Source organism: Aotus nancymaae, unplaced genomic scaffold (assembly GCF_030222135.1).
Source record: "Aotus nancymaae isolate 86718 unplaced genomic scaffold, 86718_ANA_hifiasm-v0.15.2.pri h1tg000011l, whole genome shotgun sequence".
Classification (NCBI taxonomy): domain Eukaryota; kingdom Metazoa; phylum Chordata; class Mammalia; order Primates; family Aotidae; genus Aotus; species Aotus nancymaae.
The window spans coordinates 42,173,309-42,194,051 of NW_026988422.1; the positions used below are offsets into that span (position 1 = coordinate 42,173,309).

Below are 20,743 nucleotides of genomic sequence, written 5' to 3' on the forward strand. Positions count from 1 at the left end.
ATGGGATTTCCACCCTACAAGCAAGCTGGGGGGCAAAGATAACTGGGTTCTCAACATTTTTGGCCTACTGTGCCTGTAGCAGAATACACTACAAAGGCCATTTCTACCTGGAATAGAGTTTCTGAAACACAGAGCTGGGGGTGGTGAGAAATGCTGGTGGCCTAACCCTCCTGGGGAGATGCCATGGTCCATGAGTGGAAGCTGGGGGAAAAACATCCCTGCGTCCTTGACTGCATCTGCCCTGATGGGGCCTCCCTCCCTCTGAACTGGGATAGTAGAGTGGAAGGGAGGGAGAAAGTAGGTTGTGAGTCAAATGCTAGACTCCCACTGTTCTTACCAAGGTTTAGTAGACATTGGTAAATACGTGAAAATATGATGAACCCCCATCTCTACTAAAAACACAAAAATTACCCAGGCATGGTGCATGCCTGTAATCCTAGCTACTTAGGAGGCTGAGGCAGAAAAATCGCATTAACCCAGGAGGTGGAGGTTGCAGTGAGCCAAGACTGTACCACTGCACTCCAGCCTGGGAGGCAGAGTAAGACTGTCTCATAAATAAATGTATGTATATATGTTTCTCTTTCTGCCATATGCCTTGAAAATTTCCACAAACTTAAGATGGTTGTTTCCTTCATAATATTCTACCTGGATCCTATCCATGGAACTCCTGATATTGCCATTCCAAAGTCATTTCCTGTACCAATTATTAGTATTACTTTTTGAGACAGACTCTCATTCTGTTACCCAGGCTGAGTGCAGTGGCGTGATCTTGGCTCACTGCAATCTCTGCTTCCTAGGTTCAAGCGATTCTCCTGCCTGAGCCTCCGGAGTAGCTGGGATTACAGGTGCCTGCCACTACGCCTAGCTAATTTTTGTGGTTTTAGTAGAGAGGGGGTTTTACCACCTTGGCCAGGCTGGTCTTGAACTGACCTCGTGATCCACCCACCTCAGCCTCTCAAAGTGCTAGGATTACAGGCGTGAGCCACTGTGCCCAGCTAGTAAGAATTCTTAATGACTATTTTATCACTCTCTTCTGAGACAGTAGAGCAATTATAAGGTGTTTGCAAAGAAGACAGCTCTATGGCAAAATGATGATGTCCATTCTCAGCACAAACAGGAGTGCAGCACTTGAGCAGCTTTCCCTTTCTTCTTGAACTACCCCTTACAGCATGGCTTTAGTATTTTGTTTTTTTGTTACAAATTCAATAGGGAAGGTCAAACCAAGTACAAAGGACTATTGAGCATCACACCACTTCATCATCCCCAAGTTCGTTGGTACAAATTATCAAGAGTTGTCTCTATTTTTTAAAACCATAGAACCATCGTGAAATTTTACCTCTGCAATCGTTTCTGATAGAGGAACATTGTGAATATCCATCTCTGATGCATTTACTATGGCTTTTGTTTTTAAGAGATAGCTAGATAGGAAAAAAAGACAAAATATTAGTGTCATACCACAGTTAAGATTACAAATGAACCAAACTTGCCTTCTAAAGAAAATAATGTGTCAAACAAAGACTGCCTTCTTACTGATTTTCATTTCAAGACTCATGTATCCATGGGTACAGTATCTATGGATTCAAACAATCATAGACTAGAAATATTTGGGGAAAAAAAGGATTATGTCTGTACTGGACATGTACATATTCTTTTTCTTGTCACCATTCCCTTAACAATGTAACAACTTTGTAAATTTGCTATGTAAATTTGTAATGTACATAGCATTTACATTATATTAGCTAACATAAGTAAACTAGAGATGATTTTAAAGTATAAAATATATACTTTTATGCTTCAAAAAGGAGGATATCCAAAAGTAATATGCAAATATTACACCATTTAATATCAGAAAATTGAGTGTCCATGGATTTTAGTATCTGGTTGGGTCCTGGAACCACAGATACCTGAAGGATGATTGTAATTTGTTGAAAAAAAAAATTCAAAAGTAAACAAATTGAGAGGATCTCTGACTCATCCTATCAGAGACAAAATTATCTCAGAGTAAACTAAAGACAAAAACCAGGCTTATATGAATAATTATGATGAGTATAAGCTTTACACTTTACCAGTAGGTAAATCCTGTAGCATAGTTTGAAGCAAAGTAATCCCAGTGTGAGACATAGTGTTGGTTACCTATTCCCAGTAGCTATTCCTCACTTTTTTTTTTTTTTTTAAAGATGGAATCTCACTCTGTCAGCCTGGAGTGGTGGATTCTCCTGCCTTAGCCTCCCAAGTAGCTGAAATTACAGGCGTGTGCCACTACATCCTGCTAATTTTGTTTGTTTGTTTTGAGACGAAGTCTTGCTCTGTCACCCAGGCTGGAGTGCAGTGGCGTTATCTCAGCTCACTGCAAGCTACACCTCCTGGGTTCAAGTGAATCTCTTGCCTCAGCCACCCGAGTAGCTGGGATTACAGGCGCATGCCACCACACCTGGCTAATTTTTGTATTTTTAGTAGCGATGGGGTTGGCCATGGTGGTCTCGAACTCCTGACCTCAGGTGATCCGCCCACCTTGGCCTCCCAAAGTCATGGGATTACAGGCATGAGCCACCGTGCCTGGCCCATTTTTCTTTTGTAAGAGACAGGATCTTGCTCTGTTGCCAATGCCAGAATACAGTAACACAATAATAGCTCACTATAACCTTGACCTCCTGGGCTGTAGCTATCCTTCCACCTTGGCCTCCCAAGTAGCTGGGACTACAGGCATGCACCACCACACACAGCTAATTTTTAAAAATTTTTGTAGAGACAGAGTCTTGCTATGTTGCCTAGGATAGTCTCAAACCCCTAAGCTCAAGTAATCCTCTCAACTCAGCCTCCCAAAGTGCTGAGATTACAGGCATGACCCATCATGCCTGGCCAGGTATTCATTCTTGATCTAATACCTGAAAGTGGGAATCACACATGATACAAATACGGTCCCAACGCCTGACCTATGAGAAGAGACAGAGGCTAGGCACAAACCCAAAAGGTATCTACTACATTTATTTTGTAAAAGCTTACCTTCTAGAATGTTCTTTTTATCTTTTATTTTATTTATTTTTTTGGGACAGAATCTCATTTTGTTGCCCAGGCTGAAATGCAGTGGTGCGATCTCAGCTCACTACAACCTCTGCCTCCAGGGTTCAAGCCATTCTCCTGCCTTGCCTCCTGAGTAGCTGGGACCACAGGTGTGTACCACCATGCCTGGCTTATTTTTGTATTTTTTAATAGCAATGAGGTTTCACCATGTTGGCCAGGCTGGTCTTGAACTCTTGAACTCAGATGAACCGCCCACCTTGGCCTCCCAAAGTGCTGGGATTACAGGCATGAGCTGTTGCACCTGACCATACAATGTTCTTTTTATTAATTTTTTTAAAGGGGGTGGTTTGAGATGGCAGGCCTCACTATGTTGCCTAGGCTGGATTCAAACAGCAAGACTCAAGGGATCCTCCTGCCTCAGTCTCCTGGGTAGCTAGAATTACAGGCACATACCACCACATCTGCAAAAGTTTCTTTAATGAAAGAATACCCTCTGAATTATTCCATGGTATGATTATTAAGATATGGTATGATAAGACACCAAAGATAATCATAATGTTATAAGATTATATTTTGGTCCCACTGCTATCTTTTCTTTTTTAAGATATGGGGTCTCGTTTTGTCATCCAAAGTGGAATGCAGTGGTGTGATCACAACACACTGTAACCTTAAACTCTTGGACTCAAGTGATCCTCCCACCTCAGCCTCCCAAGTACTGGGACTATAGGGGCATGCCACCATATCTGGCTAATTTTTTTTAATTTTTTTGTAGAGATGGGGGTCTCACTTTATTGCCCAGGGAGGTCTTAAACTCCTGGCCTCAAGCAGTCCTCCCTCCTTGGCCTCACAAAGCACTGGCACTATAGGCGTGAGCTACCACACCTAGCCCAATGCTATCTTTTTGCCAGAGACAGTGCCTGACTTTAGCATATTCTTTGGTACAAACACTGCCTTTTTTTTTTCTTTAAAAAACAGAGTCTTGCTCTGTCGCCCAGGCTGGATTGCAGTGGCGCAAACTCAGCTCATTGTGCAACCTCCACCTCCCAGATTCAAGCAATTCTCCTGACTCAGCCTCTAGAGTACCTAGGACTACAAGTGTGCATTAGCACACTCGGCTAATTGTCTTTTTTCTTTTGGAGACAGAGTCTCTGTGTCCTGGGCTGGAGTGTAGTGGTGCTGTCTCGGCTCACTGCAGCCTCTGCCTCCCAAGTTCTAGCAATGCTCTTGCCTCAGCCTCCCAAGTAGCTGGGATTACAGGCGTGTGCCACCACACCTGGCTAATTTTTGTATTTTTAGTAGAGATGGGGTTTCACCATGTTGACCAGCTGGTCTCAAGTGATCCACCTGCCTCAGCCTCCCAAAGTGCTGGGATTACAGGTGTGAGCCAGTGTGCTTGGCCTACTTTGTCTTTTCTGAAAAATCTTTTAAAATTTATTTGATGGGACTCTGTCTCAAAATAAATAAAATAAAAAAATAAAATAAAATAAAATGTATTTGATGATCACTAAGTCTACTCACCACACTATTTTGTCACTGGAAAGGCAGAAGTAACCTCTCAAGGCAGCCAGGGCAGCATAGGTAGAATACAGATGGAAACCAATGGGAATCCCACAGGAACCACAGAACAAAAGGTTGTAAGTACTAGGGGTGGGGAAAAACAGAATATGGGTAAGAATTAAAAATCATATAAGAAATAAAAAACAACTAGTCTCTAAAGCATTCCTATCACTTAAGTCATGAGTGAAAATTATGTTGTAATAGGAGTGTGACTGAAAGAATGTCACATTCCAGAAAGACTAACTCAGATTCTAATTTAATTACATGCTGAATTATGGATAACCTCTTAGATTCTGGAAAAAGCAATTATGGATGTATAATTGTCACTTCAGTAGAGAAAGGTAATTTGCCTCTTAGAAAAAGAGCTAACTAATCTGATTAACATTTATATATTTAAAATTACAAATCACCATATAAAATGGCTGTCATTATATAAATTAACAGTTGTTGAAAAATAATCAAGTTGACTGGAGGCTTACTAAAGAAATTGTTAATAGAACTAAAATCAAGATTTGTCTTTTGCAGATATAAAAAAAGTTAATGGAAAAAGTGCCCAGACTAAAAGAGAAAGAAATAAAAGGGAATCCCATCACCCTAGCAAGCAATCTGTTTTGTTTTCCTTCTCTGAAAAGATTACTGATGAGGAGTCAGATGTTGATTTTAGTTCTCATTACAATATTTGAGCAAGTCATCACATTTGGGGGTATATAAGACATATTTAAATGTTAGAAAGAAACATTTTGGTCAGGCACAGTGGCTCACGCCTGTAATCCCAGGACTGTGAGAGGCCAAAGTGGGCAGATCGCTTGAGCCCAGGAATTCGAGACCAGCCTAGGCAACATGGTAAAACCCGTCTTAAAATTAAAAAAAAATTTTTTTTCAAGAAAAGAACTTTAAGAAAGTTAAATATTTCATCATGCTTGTACTAAAAGCAATTTTAAAGTGGTTTGGTAAAGGAAAAATTTATTTACATTAATATAAATAGAGTATACTATAAAGAATTTTTTTTTTTGAGATAGGGTCTTGCTCTGTCCCCCATATTAGAACGTAGTGGTGCAATCAGCCTTAAATACCTGGGCTCAACTGACGCACCTGCCTCAGCCTCCCAGATAGCTGGGACTACAGATGCATGCTACCATGCCCTACTTTTTTTTTTTTTTTTGGCAGAAATGGAGTTTTACTTTGTTTCCTAGGCTGGCAGAATTCTATTAATAAAATATGACATAAAAATCACATAGCTGTCATGGCACCTTAGTCATATTAAAAAATAAAAAAAAAAAACAACACATAGTAGGGACAGGGCAGGGAGGGATAACACCGGAAGAAATGCCTGATGTAGGTGACGGGCGGGGGGGATGGAGACAGCAAACCACCATGGCATGTATGTACCCATGCAACAATCCTGCAGGATGCTGGATGTGCACATGTATACCAGAGCCCAAAATACAAAAAAAAAAAAAAAAAAAAAAAAAAAAAATCACATAGCTAGGCCAGGATGGTGGCTTACGCCTATAATCCCAGCACTTTGGGAGGCCAAGGTGGGTAGGATGCCTGTGGTCAGGAGTTTAAGACCAGCCTGGCCAATGTGGTGAAACCCTGTCTCTACTAAAAATACAAAAACTGGCTGGGCGCACTGGCTCACGCCTGTAATCCCAGCACTTTGGGAGGCCGAGGCGGGTGGATCACAAGGTCTGGAGTTCAAGACCAGCCTGGCGAACATGGTGAAACCCTGTCTCTACTAAAAATACAAAAATTATCCAGGCTTGGTGGCGTGAACCTGTAGTCCCAACTACTCGGGAGGCTGAGACGGAAGAATTGCTTGAACCCGGAAGGCAGAGGTTGCAGTAAGCCGAGATCATACCACCGCACTCTAGCCTGGGCCACAGAGCAAGACTCCATATAAAAAAAAAAAAACAACAAAAATTAGCCAGGCATGGTGGTGGGCACCTGTAATGCCAGCTACTCAGGAGGCTGAGGCAGGAGAATCACCTGAACTCAGGAGGCAGAGGTTGCACTGAGCTGAGATTGCTCCATTGCACTGCAGCCTGGGAGAGAAGAGTGAAACTCCTTCTCAAAAAAAAAAAAATTACATAGCTAAAAAGGAAATATTCATGTCAATGGATATAAAAAATAACAAAATACTTATTAGTAAATGAAGTCCCATACCACACATATAGTACTGTAATCTTGTGAATATAAGTAACCAAAAAGCAAACTATGAAATAAAGTGTCATTAATTTGAAATTCCACATAGGAATTAATTAGTTCAGACAAAGCACAGTACTTATAAACAGATATCTCAATGGAAATTAATTTAATGGGCCAGGTGCAGTGGCTCATGCTTGTAATTACAGCACTCTGGGAGGCCAAGGTGGGCGGATCACTTGAGAATTTTAAGACCAGCCTGGCCAACATGGTGAAACTCCATCTCTACTAAGAATACAAAAATTAGCAGGGTGGTATGCGACTGTAGTCCCAGCTCCTAGGGAGGCTGAGACAGGAGGATTGCTTGAACCCGGGAGACTGTGGATACAGTGAGCCAAGATCTCACTACTGCACACCAGCCTGGGTAACAGAGTGCAACTTAAAAAAAAAAAAAATTATATGGCACAGAGCAATATGTAAAGAACTTCCAACATTATGCATACAATAGAAAACAAATACAGGTATACCTTGGAGATATTACAGATTTGCTTTCAGACCACTGCAATAAAATGAGTATCACAATTAAGTAAATCACACCAATTTGTTTGTTTTCCCAGTGCACGAGTGTTTACACTACAGTCTATTAAGTCTACAATAGCATTACGTCTATAAAAATGTACAGACCTTAATTTTAAAATGTTATTGCTAAAAAATGCTAGCAATCATGTGAGCCTTCAGCAAATCATAATCTATTTGCTGGTGGAAAGTCTTGCCTCAATGTTGATGGCTGCTGACTGATCAGGATGGTGGTTGCTGAAGGTTACAGTAGTTGGGGCAATTTCTTAAAATCAGACCATAATGAAGCTTACTATATCAACTGACTCACAGATTTGTGTAGCATGCAATGCTGCTTGATAGCATTTTACTCTAGAGTTTCTTTCAAAATTAAGAGTCAATACTCTGAAACCCTAACACTGCTTTATCAAGTAAGTTTATCCAATATTACAAATCCTTTGTTGTCATTTCAACTACATTCATAATATCTTCACCAGGAGTAAATTCCACTTAAGAAACTACTTTCTTTGCTCATCCACAAGACGGGCCTCCTCATTTCAAGTTTTTTTTTTTTTTTTTTTTTTTTTTTTTTGACACAGTCTTGCTCTGTCACCAGGCTGGAGTGCAGTGGTGCAATCTCGGCTCACTGCAACCTTCGCCTCCCGGGTTCAAGCTATTCCCCTGCCTCAGCCTCCTAAGTACCTGGGACTACAGGTGCGTGCCACCATGCCTGGCTAATTTTTTGTATTTTAGTAGAGACAGGGTTTAACCATGTTGGCCAGGATGGTCTCAATCTCCTGACTTCATGATCTTCCTGCTTCGGCCTCCCAAAGTGCTAGGATTAGAGGCATGAGCCACTGTACCCAGCCATCTGTTCAAGTTTTATCATGAGACTGTGGCAATTCAGTCACATCTTCAAGCTATACTTCAAATTCTAGTTCCCTTGCTATTTCTCACATCTGCAGTTACTTCCTTCACTGAAGTCTTGAACCCCTCAAAGTCATCCATTAGGGTTGGAATCCACCTCTTCCAAACTTCTGTTAATGCTGACATTTTTACCTCATTCCATGAATTATTTATTTATTTTTTTTGAGATGGAGTCTCGCTCTGTTGACAGGCTGGAGTGCAGTGGTGCAATCTCAGCTCACTGCAACCTCCGCCTCCCAGGTTCAAGCAATTCTCCAGCCTTAGCCTCTCAAGTAGCTGGGACCACAGGTGCGTGCCACCATGCCCGGCTAATTTTTTGTATTTTTAGTGGAGATGGGGTTTCACCGTGTTAGCCAGGATAGTCTCAATCTCCTGACCTCGTGATCTATCTTCCTCTCCTTCCCAAAGTGCTGAGATTACAGGCATTAGCCACCGTGCCCAACCTAGAAAGCTTTTTCATCTGTACTGAAAATCTGTTGTTTAGTGTACCCACCTTCATTTTCTACAGCTTCTAGATCAGTACTTGCTGCTTCACTTTGGACTTTTATGTTATGGAGTTTTCTTTCCTTAAATCTCATGAACCATCAGCCTTTTTTTTTTTTTTTTTTTTTGAGATAGTCTTGCTCTGTCACCCAGGCTGGAGTGTGGTGGCACAATCATAGCTCCACTGCAGCCTCTACCTTTCTGGGCTCAAGCCATCTTTCCATCTCGGCTTCCCAAGCAGCTGGGACTATAGGTGAGTGTCATCACACCTATTTTTTTTTGTCTTCTGTAGAGACAGCATTTCACCATGTTGCTCAAGCTGGTCTCAAACTCCTGAGCTCAAGCAATCCACCCGCCTTGGCCTCCCAAATTGCTGGCGTTACAGGCATGAGCCACTGCGCCCCGCCAACATCTGCTACTTTCAGACTTCTTCTGCAGCTTCCTCAACTCTTAGCCTTCATAGAATTTAAGAGTTAGGGTCTTGTTCTGGATTAGGCTTTGGCTTAAAGGAATGTTGTGGCCACCTTGATCTACTCATACCACTCAAACTTTCTCCATATAAGCTTATCACTGGAGTAGCACTTTTAATTTACATTTATTTATTTATTTTATTTTATTTTTGGGACAGAGTTTTGCTCTTGTTGACCGAGCTGGAGTGCAGTGGTGTGATCTCGGCTCACTGCAACCTCCACCTCCTATGTTCAAGGGATTCTCTTCCCACAGCCTCCCAAATCACTGGAATTACAGGCGTGCACCACCATGCCCAGCTAATTTTGTATTTTTAGTAGAGACGGGGTTTCACCATATTGGTCAGGCTGGTCTCAAACTCCTGACTTCATTTGATTCACTGCCTCAGCCTCCCACAGTGCTGGGATTACAGGTGAGAGCTACCACACCCACCCCCCTTTTTTTCTTCATATTCACAATTTGGCATCACTTCACATGCCTTCCTCACTAAGCTTAATCATTTCTAGCTTTTAAGTGAGAGACTTGCAACTCTTTCTTTCACTTGAACACTTAAAGGCCATTGTTGGGTTAATTGGCCTGAGAAGGCAAGAGACTGGCTGGTTGATGGAAGTCAAAACACACGCATGTATTAAGTTTGCTGTCTTCAATGGGTGCCGTTTGTGGCATCACAAAACAATTATAATAGTAACAGCAAAGATCATTGATCACAGATCAGCATACAGACATAATAATGAAAGGTTTTAAAAACTGCCAGAATTACCAACATGTGACAGAGACACAAAGTGAGCACATGCTGTTGGAAAAGAGGTGTCAACGGACTTGCTCAACACAAGCTTGTCACAAACCTTCAATTCGTTAAAAAAAAAAAAAATATATGTATCTGGACCAGGCGCAGTGGCTCACACCTGAAATCCCAGCACTTTGAGAGGCCAAGGCGGGCAGATCACTTGAGGTCGGGAGTTCAGGACCAGCCTGGCCAACATGGCAAAACCCCATCTCTATTAAAAACACAAAAATTAGCCAGGCGTGGTAGCGCACACCTGTAATCCCAGCTACTAGGGAGGCTGAGACAGGACAATTGCTTGAATCCAGGGGGCAGAGAGACCACGCCACTGCACTCTAGCCTAGGCAACAGAGTGAGACTCCACCTCAAAAAAAAAGAAAAAAAGAAAAAAAAAGCAGTATCTGCAAGTGCAGCAAAACAGGGTAAGACTATATTTTGTTGATAGTAGTATATTTTATTCTACTATAAAACAAGGAAAATAAAAATTTTAATAAATTCAGATAGTGAGATTAATGACATAGCAGTGCCTCTGTGGCTAAACCATAGTTTATGATTTAAAAAACTTTATCTTGGCCTGGAGCGGTGGCTCATGCCTATAATCCCAGCACTTTGGGAGGCAGAAGCAGGCAGATCATGAGGTCAGGAGATGGAGACCATCCTGGCCAACATGGTGAAGCCGTCTCTACTAAAAATACAAAAATTAGCTGGGCATAGTGGCACATGCTTGTAGACGCTGCTACTCGGGAGGCTGAGGCACAAGAATCACTTGAACCCAGGAGGCGGAGGTTGCAGTGAGCCAAGATCATGCTACTGCACTCCAGCCTGTCAACAGAGCAAGACTCCATCTCAAAAAAAAAAAAAAAATTTATCATAAGGTGACTACAGTAAGAAAAAAAGAATTTAATTCCCATACTTTGCCTCTGATCAAGTGTCTAGTCTGTGGCTCCCTATTTTTAAGGAAATTTCCACAGTAGGTACTACGTCTCTAACCATCTGTGCTGAGCTGCTTTGGGTTGCCTTGCTCTGCCACTAAGGGTTAGCACCACCTAGCTTGCTGGGATCATGGGCACTGGAGGGTGTTATGGGAGGAAAATACCTTCAAGACACTAGCAAATACAACTGTTTCTCCATTTCCTTATCTGTAGAATGAGGTCAACTAGATTATGACATCTTTAGGGTGTAAGATTCTGTGAATCTACAAGACAATAGGAAGTAATACCAAAGTGATCAAGAGTTGATTTATTTTCTGTGATTTGTTTTAAAATATTACAGGAATTAAAAAAAAAAGAGTATAGATGAAAAGAACTGTCAAAATATTAATAACTGTTGAAACTGGGTACCTGTGGCTTATTATAGTATTTGGGGTATGTTTAAATTTTTTCATAATAAAAAGTTTTAGACCAAGCATGGTGGCTCATGCCTGTAATCCCAGCACTTTGGAATGCCAAGGGGGTTGGATCATGAGGTCAGGAATTCAAGACTAACCTGGCCAAGATAGTGAAACCCAGTCTCTACTAAAAATACAAAAAAATTAGCTGACGTGGTGTTGGGCACCTGTATTCTCAGCTACTTGGGAAGCTGAGACAGAGAAGTGCTTGAACCCAGGAGGTGGAGGTTGCAGTGAAACAAGATCACACCAGTGCACTCCAGCCTGGGCAACAAAGCGAGACTCCATCTCAAAAAAAAAAAATTTTTAGATTTTTTTTGGTGGCTCAAACCTGAAATCCCAAGACTTTGGGAGGCTGAGGAAGGAGGACTGCTGGAGCCCAAGGAGTTGGAGGCTGCATCGAGGTATGATCATGCCACTGCATTTCATCCTGGTCAACAGAGCAAGACCCTATCTCAAAAAAAAAAAAAAAGTTTTAAAAAGCATCAATCTGGCCAGGTATAGTGGCTCACGCCTGTAATCCTAGTACTTTGGGAGGCCAAGGCAGTGGATTATGAGGTCAGGAGTTCAAGACCAGCCTGGCCAAAATGGTGAAACCCCATTTCTACTAAAAATACAAAAATTAGCCGGTTATGGTGGTGGGCACCTGTAATCCCAGCAACTCGGGAGGCTGAGGCAGAAAACTGCTTGAACCCAAGAGGCAGAGGCTGCGATGAGCCAAGATCACACCACTGCACTCCAGCCTGGGCTACAAAGCAAGACTCCACCACACACACAAAAAAAGCATCTATCTACAAACAACATTAAATTATTAAATGTAGTTTCCCAATAACATACTTTGCTTTTTATAGATATAATTAGGTTATATCTATAAAAAGAATAGAAAGGCTGGATGCAGTGGCTCACGCCTGTAATCCCAGCACTTTGGGAGGCAAAGGTGGGCAGATCACTTGAGTTCAGGAGTTCAAGACCAGCCTGGACAACATGGTGAAACCCCATCTCTACAAAAAATTAGGTGGGCATGGTGGTGCACACCTTATAGTTCCAGCTACTTGGGAGGCTGAGGTGAGAGGATGGCTTGAGCCTGGGAGGCGAAAGAGCCAGATCCTGTCTCAAAAAGTAATGGAAAAAAGTTTCTTATAAAGATCCTCACCACATATTTACGGATAGAATGATATAATTTCACGTATTTGCCTCAAAACATTATGGAGGATAGATGTTTCGTTTTGTTTTTAAGAGAGAATCTCGCTATGTTGCCCAGGATGGTCTTGAACTCCTAGGTTCAAGTTATCCTCCCACCTTAGCCTCCAAAAGCGTTGGGATTACAGGTGTGAGCCAGCACACCAAGCCAACTATAATTTTAGATAAAATGAGATTCACCAAGGGTTGATAACTGCTCTAGTTTAGTGACAGGTAGATAGAGGTTCATTATACTCTTCTCTCGTGTTGGAATTTGCAGTAACAATTAGAAAAAAATGTACCTCATTTATAACACAAGCAAAATTCCATTAAATAAATATGCTGTTGAGCACAACAAACGCTAAGGGTAACAAAGCTATTTCTATGTGTCAGCATACTATAATAATCCTTTTTAAAAGTAGTTACAATAAATCCTCTACCAGTAAGAGAACAAAAAAATGTAGATGGAAGAAGTAACCTTGTATCTGTCTCCTTTATGACTATGAATCTAGGAGGCTCATGCCAACTGTAGAATGTTTAAATGTGGGGGTGGGGGAGTACATTTTAGAATTATTCAAATATGACAGACTGAGAGGGATCAATTTATTTTACATGCCTTATTAAGAGGTAAAGTTAAAAGAGCCTGTCTTCGCTCTCCAAAATTTATGCTCTTTTAGCTGCATCAGTAATCATCCTCTTTTTTTTTTAAACAGGGCCTCACTCTATTGCCCAGGCTGGAGTGCAGTGGCGCAATCTTAGCTCACTGCAGACTCTGCCTCCCAGGTTCAAATGATTCTCCTGCCTCAGCCTCCTGAGTAGCTGTGCTGGGACTACATGCATGCGCGCCACCATGCCTGGCTAATTTTTGTATTTTTAGTACAGATGGTGTTTCACCATGTTGGGCAGGATGGTCTCGATCTCCTGACCATGTAATCAGCCTACCTTGGCCTCCCCAAGTGCAGGGATTACAGGCATAATCCACCACACCCAGCCCAGTAATCATCTTCTTAATTCATTCTCTGATCCCACCTAGGTAATAAACATACACTTAAAAAAAAAAAAAAGTTTTCTTGAGCTGTGTCATTTCGTAACCCTCTCTACAAGTCCTATAGCTCATCTTGTTCCACAATACAGAAACCCATGGGACTTTCCAGTTTTTTACAAAGTATCTAAACTAGCATTGTCTAATAGAAATATAATGTGAGACACATAAGTAATTTTAAATGTTCTATTAGTTTTGCTTTAAAAAATAAAAAACAGGTGAAATTAGTTTTTAAATATTTTACTTAACCCAGTATATAAAAAATGTCATTTCACCATGTAATCAATATTTTAAACGATTAATTTTTCTGTACTAAGTCTTTGAAATCCAGTGTGTTTTCTGCATTCACAGCATATCTCAATGCAGATTTAATAATATATAACAGCTACATATGACTAGTGGTTACAGTATAGGACAGCACAGGTCTAGATTCATTAGCCTCTCCTCCAAGAGGACATTCAGTAAGCTTCTGCTTCTAGCCCCAAAATATACCCAGTTCCAAGCAGGCCACTGCTCCTTGCTTTGTCCTCTTTAGGTGGGAAGGGGACGGGGACTCCTGTAGTGATAGGGAGTGTCTTTTATTGAGGAAAAAGAAAGGTAGCTGTGGGTCTAACTCAGTTTGTGAAGTTTGTCCAAGCTGCAGAAATCTTTCTGATTACTGTTCAAAGCAAGTAAAAATTCCTATACTTTAACCCTAACATTGAATCAAACTAGTCAGAATGAAATATATTGTCTCTTAAAGCCAAACTCAAACTCCAGGAGCCTAGTAATATCAAATTCACTGAGTACTTTGTTATCACTTGTAAATCATAGTAGAGGCAGGACGCAAAGGTTACCAGGCAGTATTCAAGTACAAAACATTCTAGTTGCATTTTTCTCCAGTTTCTGGGGTTACTGAAGAATTAGCCCTGGCATCGCCTATTACAAACTAATCATATATGCAAACTTAAAAGTTCTAATATCAAACCTGGGCAATATAGTAAGTTCTCTACAAAAAATGTAAAAATCAGCCGGGGGCTTTGTGGTGTGTGCCTGTAGTCCCAGCTACTCCGGAGGCTGAGGTTGGAGGATAGCTTGAGCCAGGAAGGTAGGGGCTGTAGTGAGCTATGATGGCATCACTGCACTTCAGCCTAGGCAACAGACTGAGATCTGGTCTCAAAAAGCAGTATGTCAGTTCCACTCTCTTCAGTCTCATAAAGTCCGGGACTAGAGACCAATACGTAATTTCCAATACGTACCTGCCTTTGAGTGAACCTTCAATGCCAACTAGGAAGGGCGCTTCCAAAACGATGTTATTTGTAACTCCTAAAAAGACAAACATGGGTCAGAACCCAACCTCTTCGGGCCTTGAAATGGAAAAATCTCAGGCCGGGCGCGGTGGCTCATGCCTGTAATCCCAACACTTTGGGAGGCCGGAGGCAGGCGGATCACGAGGTCAGGAGTTCGAGACCACCCTGGCCAACATGGTGAAACCCTATCTCTACTAAAAATACAAAAATTAGCCGGACGTGGTGGCGGGTGCCTGTAATCCCAGCTATTCAGGAGGCTGAGGCAGGAGAATCGCTTGAACCTGGGAGGCATAAGTTGCAGTGAGCCGAGATCGCGTCACTGCACTCCAGCCTGGCGACAGAGCGAGACTCTTGTCTAAAAAAAAAAAAAAAAGAATGGACAATCTCTCTTATAGACAGACTCATCCTCGCCATAAACATCAGGAGACTTCCCGGTTCCCTGCCCCATCCTCAGGCCACGGAGTTACTGCCTTCCAAATTTTCATCCCGTTTTCTTCCCCCAGTGGTTCTCCTCCGCCGATGGAGAAAGCGGAACAGCCTCTCGGGCTCGCCTCTACCTTTCCCGAATGCCGCACTGCACTCACTGGAGAAGACCACGGCCCCGAGGGACCGCGACAGGTCCCAGGCGAGATGCACCGAATCGGCGAGCACTGCGTGGCACTGTGCGCACTGGAACACAGCGCACCGCTCAGGCTGCAGCCAAGACGGTAGCTGCTGGCCGGCGGCCAGCTCCTCAGCCTCCAGCCCCGCGGGGCCGAGCGGCGAGGACCCGTTCACCACCTGAGTATCCCACTCCATGGAGGTCGTAAAAGAAGCTTCGTCAATCGTCCTCTCAGTGCCATCACAAAAGTCAACCTGGAGCGGCGTTGCAAACGGCGAGAGACGCCGCCGCGGCTGAGCAGCCATCTTCCTGCAGCCGGCGCCTCCGTTTCGAATACACGCTAGACCCCGCCCCAAGCACAGTTCCTGCGTCCTCATTGGACATCGTGGGCAGCGGGCTCTGCTCTGCGCTCGTTACCTGCACACGCCTTACAGGCCCTTCAGGCGCCCGCGCATTCCCGAGGTGTGGGAAAAGCGCGCGTCTGATGGGACGGGAAATCAGCCTTTCTATTGGTCAGGGTTAGAAATCCCGCCTTTGAGGTATTTTGAACCAATGGAAGAGCGGCATTCTTCATTTTTAAACTGTATATAAATTTCTGTTTGGTCAAAGCTGGAAGTGGAGCCAGGGATTTCAACCGCGGTATCGGAGCTGCGTGATCCGTCTTCTGAGTATCGCCGGAATTTCGAATCGCAATGGTCGTCCCCTCCCTAGAGGAGCTGGACTCCCTCAAGTACAGCGACCTGCAGAACTTAGCCAAGAGTCTGGGTCTCCGGGCCAACCTGAGGGTACGGCGCTGGCGGTGCAGGCCCCTGGGCGGGCGCAGCGGGAATGTGGGAGCGAGAGCGGCCTCGGGGAGATGTGGTGCGAAGGGACAGAGCGGGAAGCCTAGGGGCTGAGGTGGCTGTCCCTGCCCCTCGGGCTGTAGACGTAGTTCACGGTGGTCCCAGTTAGAACTCAGCGAAACGGAAAAAGAACTGTAGTTTTCACTCATTTTGAGGCTGGCTGCTCTTGGTGTTCATGTGATAAGCCTCAGTTCCGGAAGGGCTAGTTTGTTGTTTTGTTTTGTTTTTGAAGTTACTTTATACCTCTTAGGGCATTGATGACGAAACGCAGGCCCAGAAAGCCCTGTTGTTAACCGTTAGACAGTTAAATACATAATTGGCTTAGCTGCTGGAAAACTCACCAACAGTTAGACTTCAGTGATTTGTAATATTGCCGATAATTGGCCGGGCGCGGTGGCTCACGCCTATAATCCCAACTTTGGGAGGTCGAGGCGGGTGGATCACGAGGTCAAGAGATCGAGACCATCCTGGTCAACAAGGTGAAATCCCGTCTCTACTAAAAATACAAAAATTAGCTGGGCATGGTGGCGCGCGCCTGTAGTCCCAGCTACTCGGGAGGCTGAGGCAGGAGAATTGCTTGAACCCAGGAGGCGGAGGTTGCAGTGAGCCAAAATCGCGCCATTGCACTCCAGCCTGGGTAACAAGAGCGAAACTCCGTCTCCAAAAAATATATATATATATGTATATATTGCCGATAGTTTCTTGATGCTTTGTTGGTGGACCTGTCAGGGGAAAAAAAAAAAGCGACTTTTAGGGGACCACCTCCGTGGGTGAATTTTTATAACTCAGCGCTGATCTAGTGTAGTCATGTACTTATTGATGACTATTGTGGTGATGGTCTCGTTCAAAACTAGTAAGGTCTTTGACTCCGAGGCTGCAAGATGTTTAGGAGAATTGGCCGGGCGCGGTGGCTCGCACCTGTAATCCCAGCACTTTAGGAGGCCAAGGCAGGCGGATCACCTGAGGTCAAGAGTTGGAGAGCAGCCTAGTCATTAAAAAATTAGCCAGGCGTGGTAGCACACACCTGTGATCCCAGCTACTTGGGAGGCTGAGACTGGAGAATCGCTCGAACCCTGGAGCGGACGTTGCAGTAAGCCGAGATCATGCAACTGCACTCCAGCCTCGGTGACAGAGCAAGACTCTGTTTCTCAAAAAAAGAAGAAGATTTGGGCGTTCAATGTAGGATTACAGTTTTATATATTTTGTTAAGTTGAGACTTTCCACTTAATACTGCTGTATACTCTGGAGGTTTGTCCTGCAGGCTGTGATACTGACACTGAATAAATGCCTAAATCAGTCATCACAAACGTATTTAAATGGTTTAAATAAAATAGTTAGAGCCTAGGTGCCTGTTGGGGCTGAATGACCAAAGGGTTGTCCTTGGGGATGTTTCTGAGCTATAGTGGTTAATAGCTTCCCTATAAATTCCTTAGGTATTTTTGCCGCCTGGCTGGAATTTTTTATCCAAGGCTGCATCCCTGAACACTTGGCACTTTTGTCCATCTTTGTGCAAATGCTTATTTTGACCCTTTGGCCTCAGATCCCCTTCTCTCTCCTTTATCTGCCTGGCTAATTTTTTTTGTTTTTGTTTTTTTGTGTGTGTGTGTGTGTGTGTGTGTGTGTATCTATCTGTATTTTTAGTAGAGCTAGGGTTTCGCCATCTTGCCGAGGTTGGTTTTGAACTCCTGAGCTCAAGCGATCCTCCAGCCACGGCCTCCCAAAGTGCTGAGATTACAGGCATGAGCCACCACACCTGGCCCATATCAAGTATTTATAGGTGAAATGTCATGATAACTGCAAAATTTGCTGTAAAATACTCGAGGAAAAAGGGGGAAACTAGGTGAAGTAAGAATAGCATAATGTTAATAATTACTGAAACTGGTGATAGGTACATGGGATTGTACTATTCTCTCCAGTTTTGTAGGTTTGAAATTTTCCATGTTTTAAATTACTTACTGTTGGTACATCCCAAGAGCTCATTAAGTCAATTGCCTTTTGAAAATCTAGTACATAGCAAAAATATTAATAAATTTCTCTGAGAAATTATCAAGATTTGATGAAAATGAAACAATACAATTTAAATAAATTTTACTAGTGTGATACTATTAATAATTGTATGACTGGGCATGGTGTCTTCTGCTTATAATGCCAGCATTTGGGAGGCCAAGGCAGGTGGATCACCTGAGGTCAGAAGTTCAAGACCAACCTGGCCAAAATGATGAAACCCTATGTATACTAAAAATACAAAAATTAGCTGGGCATGGTGGCGGGCACCTGTAATCCCAGCTACTCAGGAGGCTGAGGCAGGAGAATTGCTTAAACCAGGGAGGTGGATGCTGCAGTGATTGGAGATCTCACCATTGCACTCCAGCCTGGGCGATAAGAGCAAAACTCCGTCTAAAAATAATAATAATAATAAATTTATGGGAGAGAATATTAGCTCTTTCTTTTGAGAGACTTCTCTTAATGGTAAAGCAAACTGAAGAAACCAGTTATTAATGTTTGTGTGGCTACTGGACCTTTTCTCAATCATGTCCTCACTTCCTTTCTTGTGAGCTTAAATTACAAATACTGGCACTATTTCCACTTCCTTGCACCTCCCTCTACTCACCTGGCAAAACCCAAGCCTGATTAAACCCAGCTATGTGCTTAATCTTTGCTTATACGTCTGCAGCTAACTCTAGCTGGAGAAAAATACCTAACTTTGTTGACTGAGCTAATTTTAGATATGTGACTGTAAACCTTAAAATGAGAATTTGATCCTCCTTTTTTTTTTTTTTTTTGAGATAAGGTATTCTGTTGCCCAGGCTGCAGTGGCATAAGCAGGACTCACTGCAGCCTCAATCTACCAGGCTCAAGCCATCCTCCCACCTCAGCCTCCCAAGTAGGTGGGATTATAGGCACTTGCCACCATACCTGGCCCATTTCCTTGTTAGTCATGAACTTTCCTACTTTTGATACTTATCATCATCTTGACTCAACTTGGCTCCCTTCCCTCCCTTGATGACTTTACCTCATAGGTCATGGGAAAATAGATGCAATCAACAGAAAACTACCTTATCCTTCAACCACCAAATCCCCACCATTTTTTTTTTCTTCTTCTTCTTCTTTTTTTTTTTTTTTGAGACAGGCTTTTGCTCTGTCAGCCAGGCTGGAGTTCTCTGGAGTGCAATGGTGTGATTAGGGCTCAAGCAATCCTCCCACCTCAGACCCCTGAGTAGCTAGGACCCCTGAGTAGCATGACCACTATGCCTGGCCAATTTTTTTTTAAATTTTAATAGAGATGAGGTCTCACTATGTTGCCCAGTCTGGTCTCCAACTCCTGAGATTCAGCTATCCTCCTGCCTTGTCCTCCCAAAGTGCTGGGATTACAGGCTTGAGCCCCTGGGCTTGGTCCCACCACCAAACCTTCTAGCGCTGAAGGTATTTGAGAGGCAGACACCCAGATAGCACAACAAAGTGGATCTAACCTGGGGACCAACAGCCTGAGAGCCTATGGGGCTTACAGCTCTCCAGGCTGAAGGCCCAGAGCAGACTTTCATCCACACATTTAGTTGCTCTTAGACAGGTGAGTCTCATTAATACACAGGTGTTCTATTTACGCATAACTTAAAAATACATCGAGTAAGCAGCTGGTACCTACCTACCACTAATTACAAATTAAAAGGTATTCCCCACAAAGGAACCATGGGGGCAAGGTCAAGTTAAGTTTCTCAATATCTAAAGGCAACCTTTCCATTTATGCTGAAGATCCTGGGCCCTCCTGCCTCCCCTAGGACTACATTCCCACAATTAGAGCCTCTCTCTTGCATCAGTTTCTCCACTCTGCTAGCTTATTGCCATAAGGCATGCAATCATGTTTTACTATCACCCATCTTTAAAAAAAATAAAAAGCCAAAATCCTCTCCTGACCCCATGTCCTCATTCCATCTTCTGCCGGATTTCTCTGTTCTTTTCTACTGAAATTGCTTTTATTAAGGTCACCATCTTACAAAGCTTGTGTTCGTCTTTCCCCTCACCTGTGCCTATCAGTAGCATTTGGCAAGATTGAACGTTCCTCTCTGATCCAGCCACTTTCTGTTGTAGACTTTGATATTTCACTATATCCTGCCTTACTAGAACTTCTTTCTAGACTTCTTAGTTGGTTCTTTGCCAGATCTCTAAATGTAGAGTGCCCAGGGCTCTCTCCTTGGCTCTTTTCTCTAACTGTGCTCTATCCCTTGGTGATCTTGTCTACCCCATTCCCCCTCCCCCGAGACAGAGTCTCACTCTGTCACCAGGCTAGAGTGCAATGGCACTATCTTGGCTGACTGCAACCTTCGCCTCCTGGGTTCAATCGATTCTCATGCTTCAGCCTCCCGAGTGGCTGGGATTATAGGCATGGGCCGCCACACCCAACTGATTTTTGTATTTTTAGTAGAGATGGGGTTTCACCATATTGGCCAGGCTGGTCTCCATCTCGT

The 20,743-nt window shown here is 43.2% G+C and overlaps 2 protein-coding genes across 3 annotated transcripts in view; one reads left to right on the top strand and one right to left on the bottom strand.

Annotated features, from left to right (window-relative positions):
* The window catches only part of OIP5 (Opa interacting protein 5), a 21,132-nt gene extending 5,359 nt beyond the window's left edge, over positions 1–15,773 (bottom strand). Inside the window, exons 1-4 of the mRNA XM_012462457.2 lie at positions 15,422–15,773; positions 14,787–14,853; positions 4,540–4,662; positions 1,337–1,418 (exon numbers count right to left, since the gene is read on the bottom strand). Of these exons, the coding sequence (XP_012317880.1) occupies positions 1,337–1,418; positions 4,540–4,662; positions 14,787–14,853; positions 15,422–15,743 (594 nt within the window). The 5' untranslated portion in view covers positions 15,744–15,773. The remainder of the gene's footprint in view (positions 1–1,336; positions 1,419–4,539; positions 4,663–14,786; positions 14,854–15,421) is intronic.
* A 246-nt stretch (positions 15,774–16,019) lies between these two features.
* Positions 16,020–20,743, top strand: part of NUSAP1 (nucleolar and spindle associated protein 1) — a 48,117-nt gene continuing 43,393 nt past the window's right edge. For both annotated transcript variants that reach the window (XM_012462455.2, XM_012462456.2), the window contains exon 1: positions 16,020–16,223. In XM_012462455.2, the coding sequence (XP_012317878.1) occupies positions 16,131–16,223 (93 nt within the window). In that variant the 5' untranslated portion in view covers positions 16,020–16,130. The remainder of the gene's footprint in view (positions 16,224–20,743) is intronic.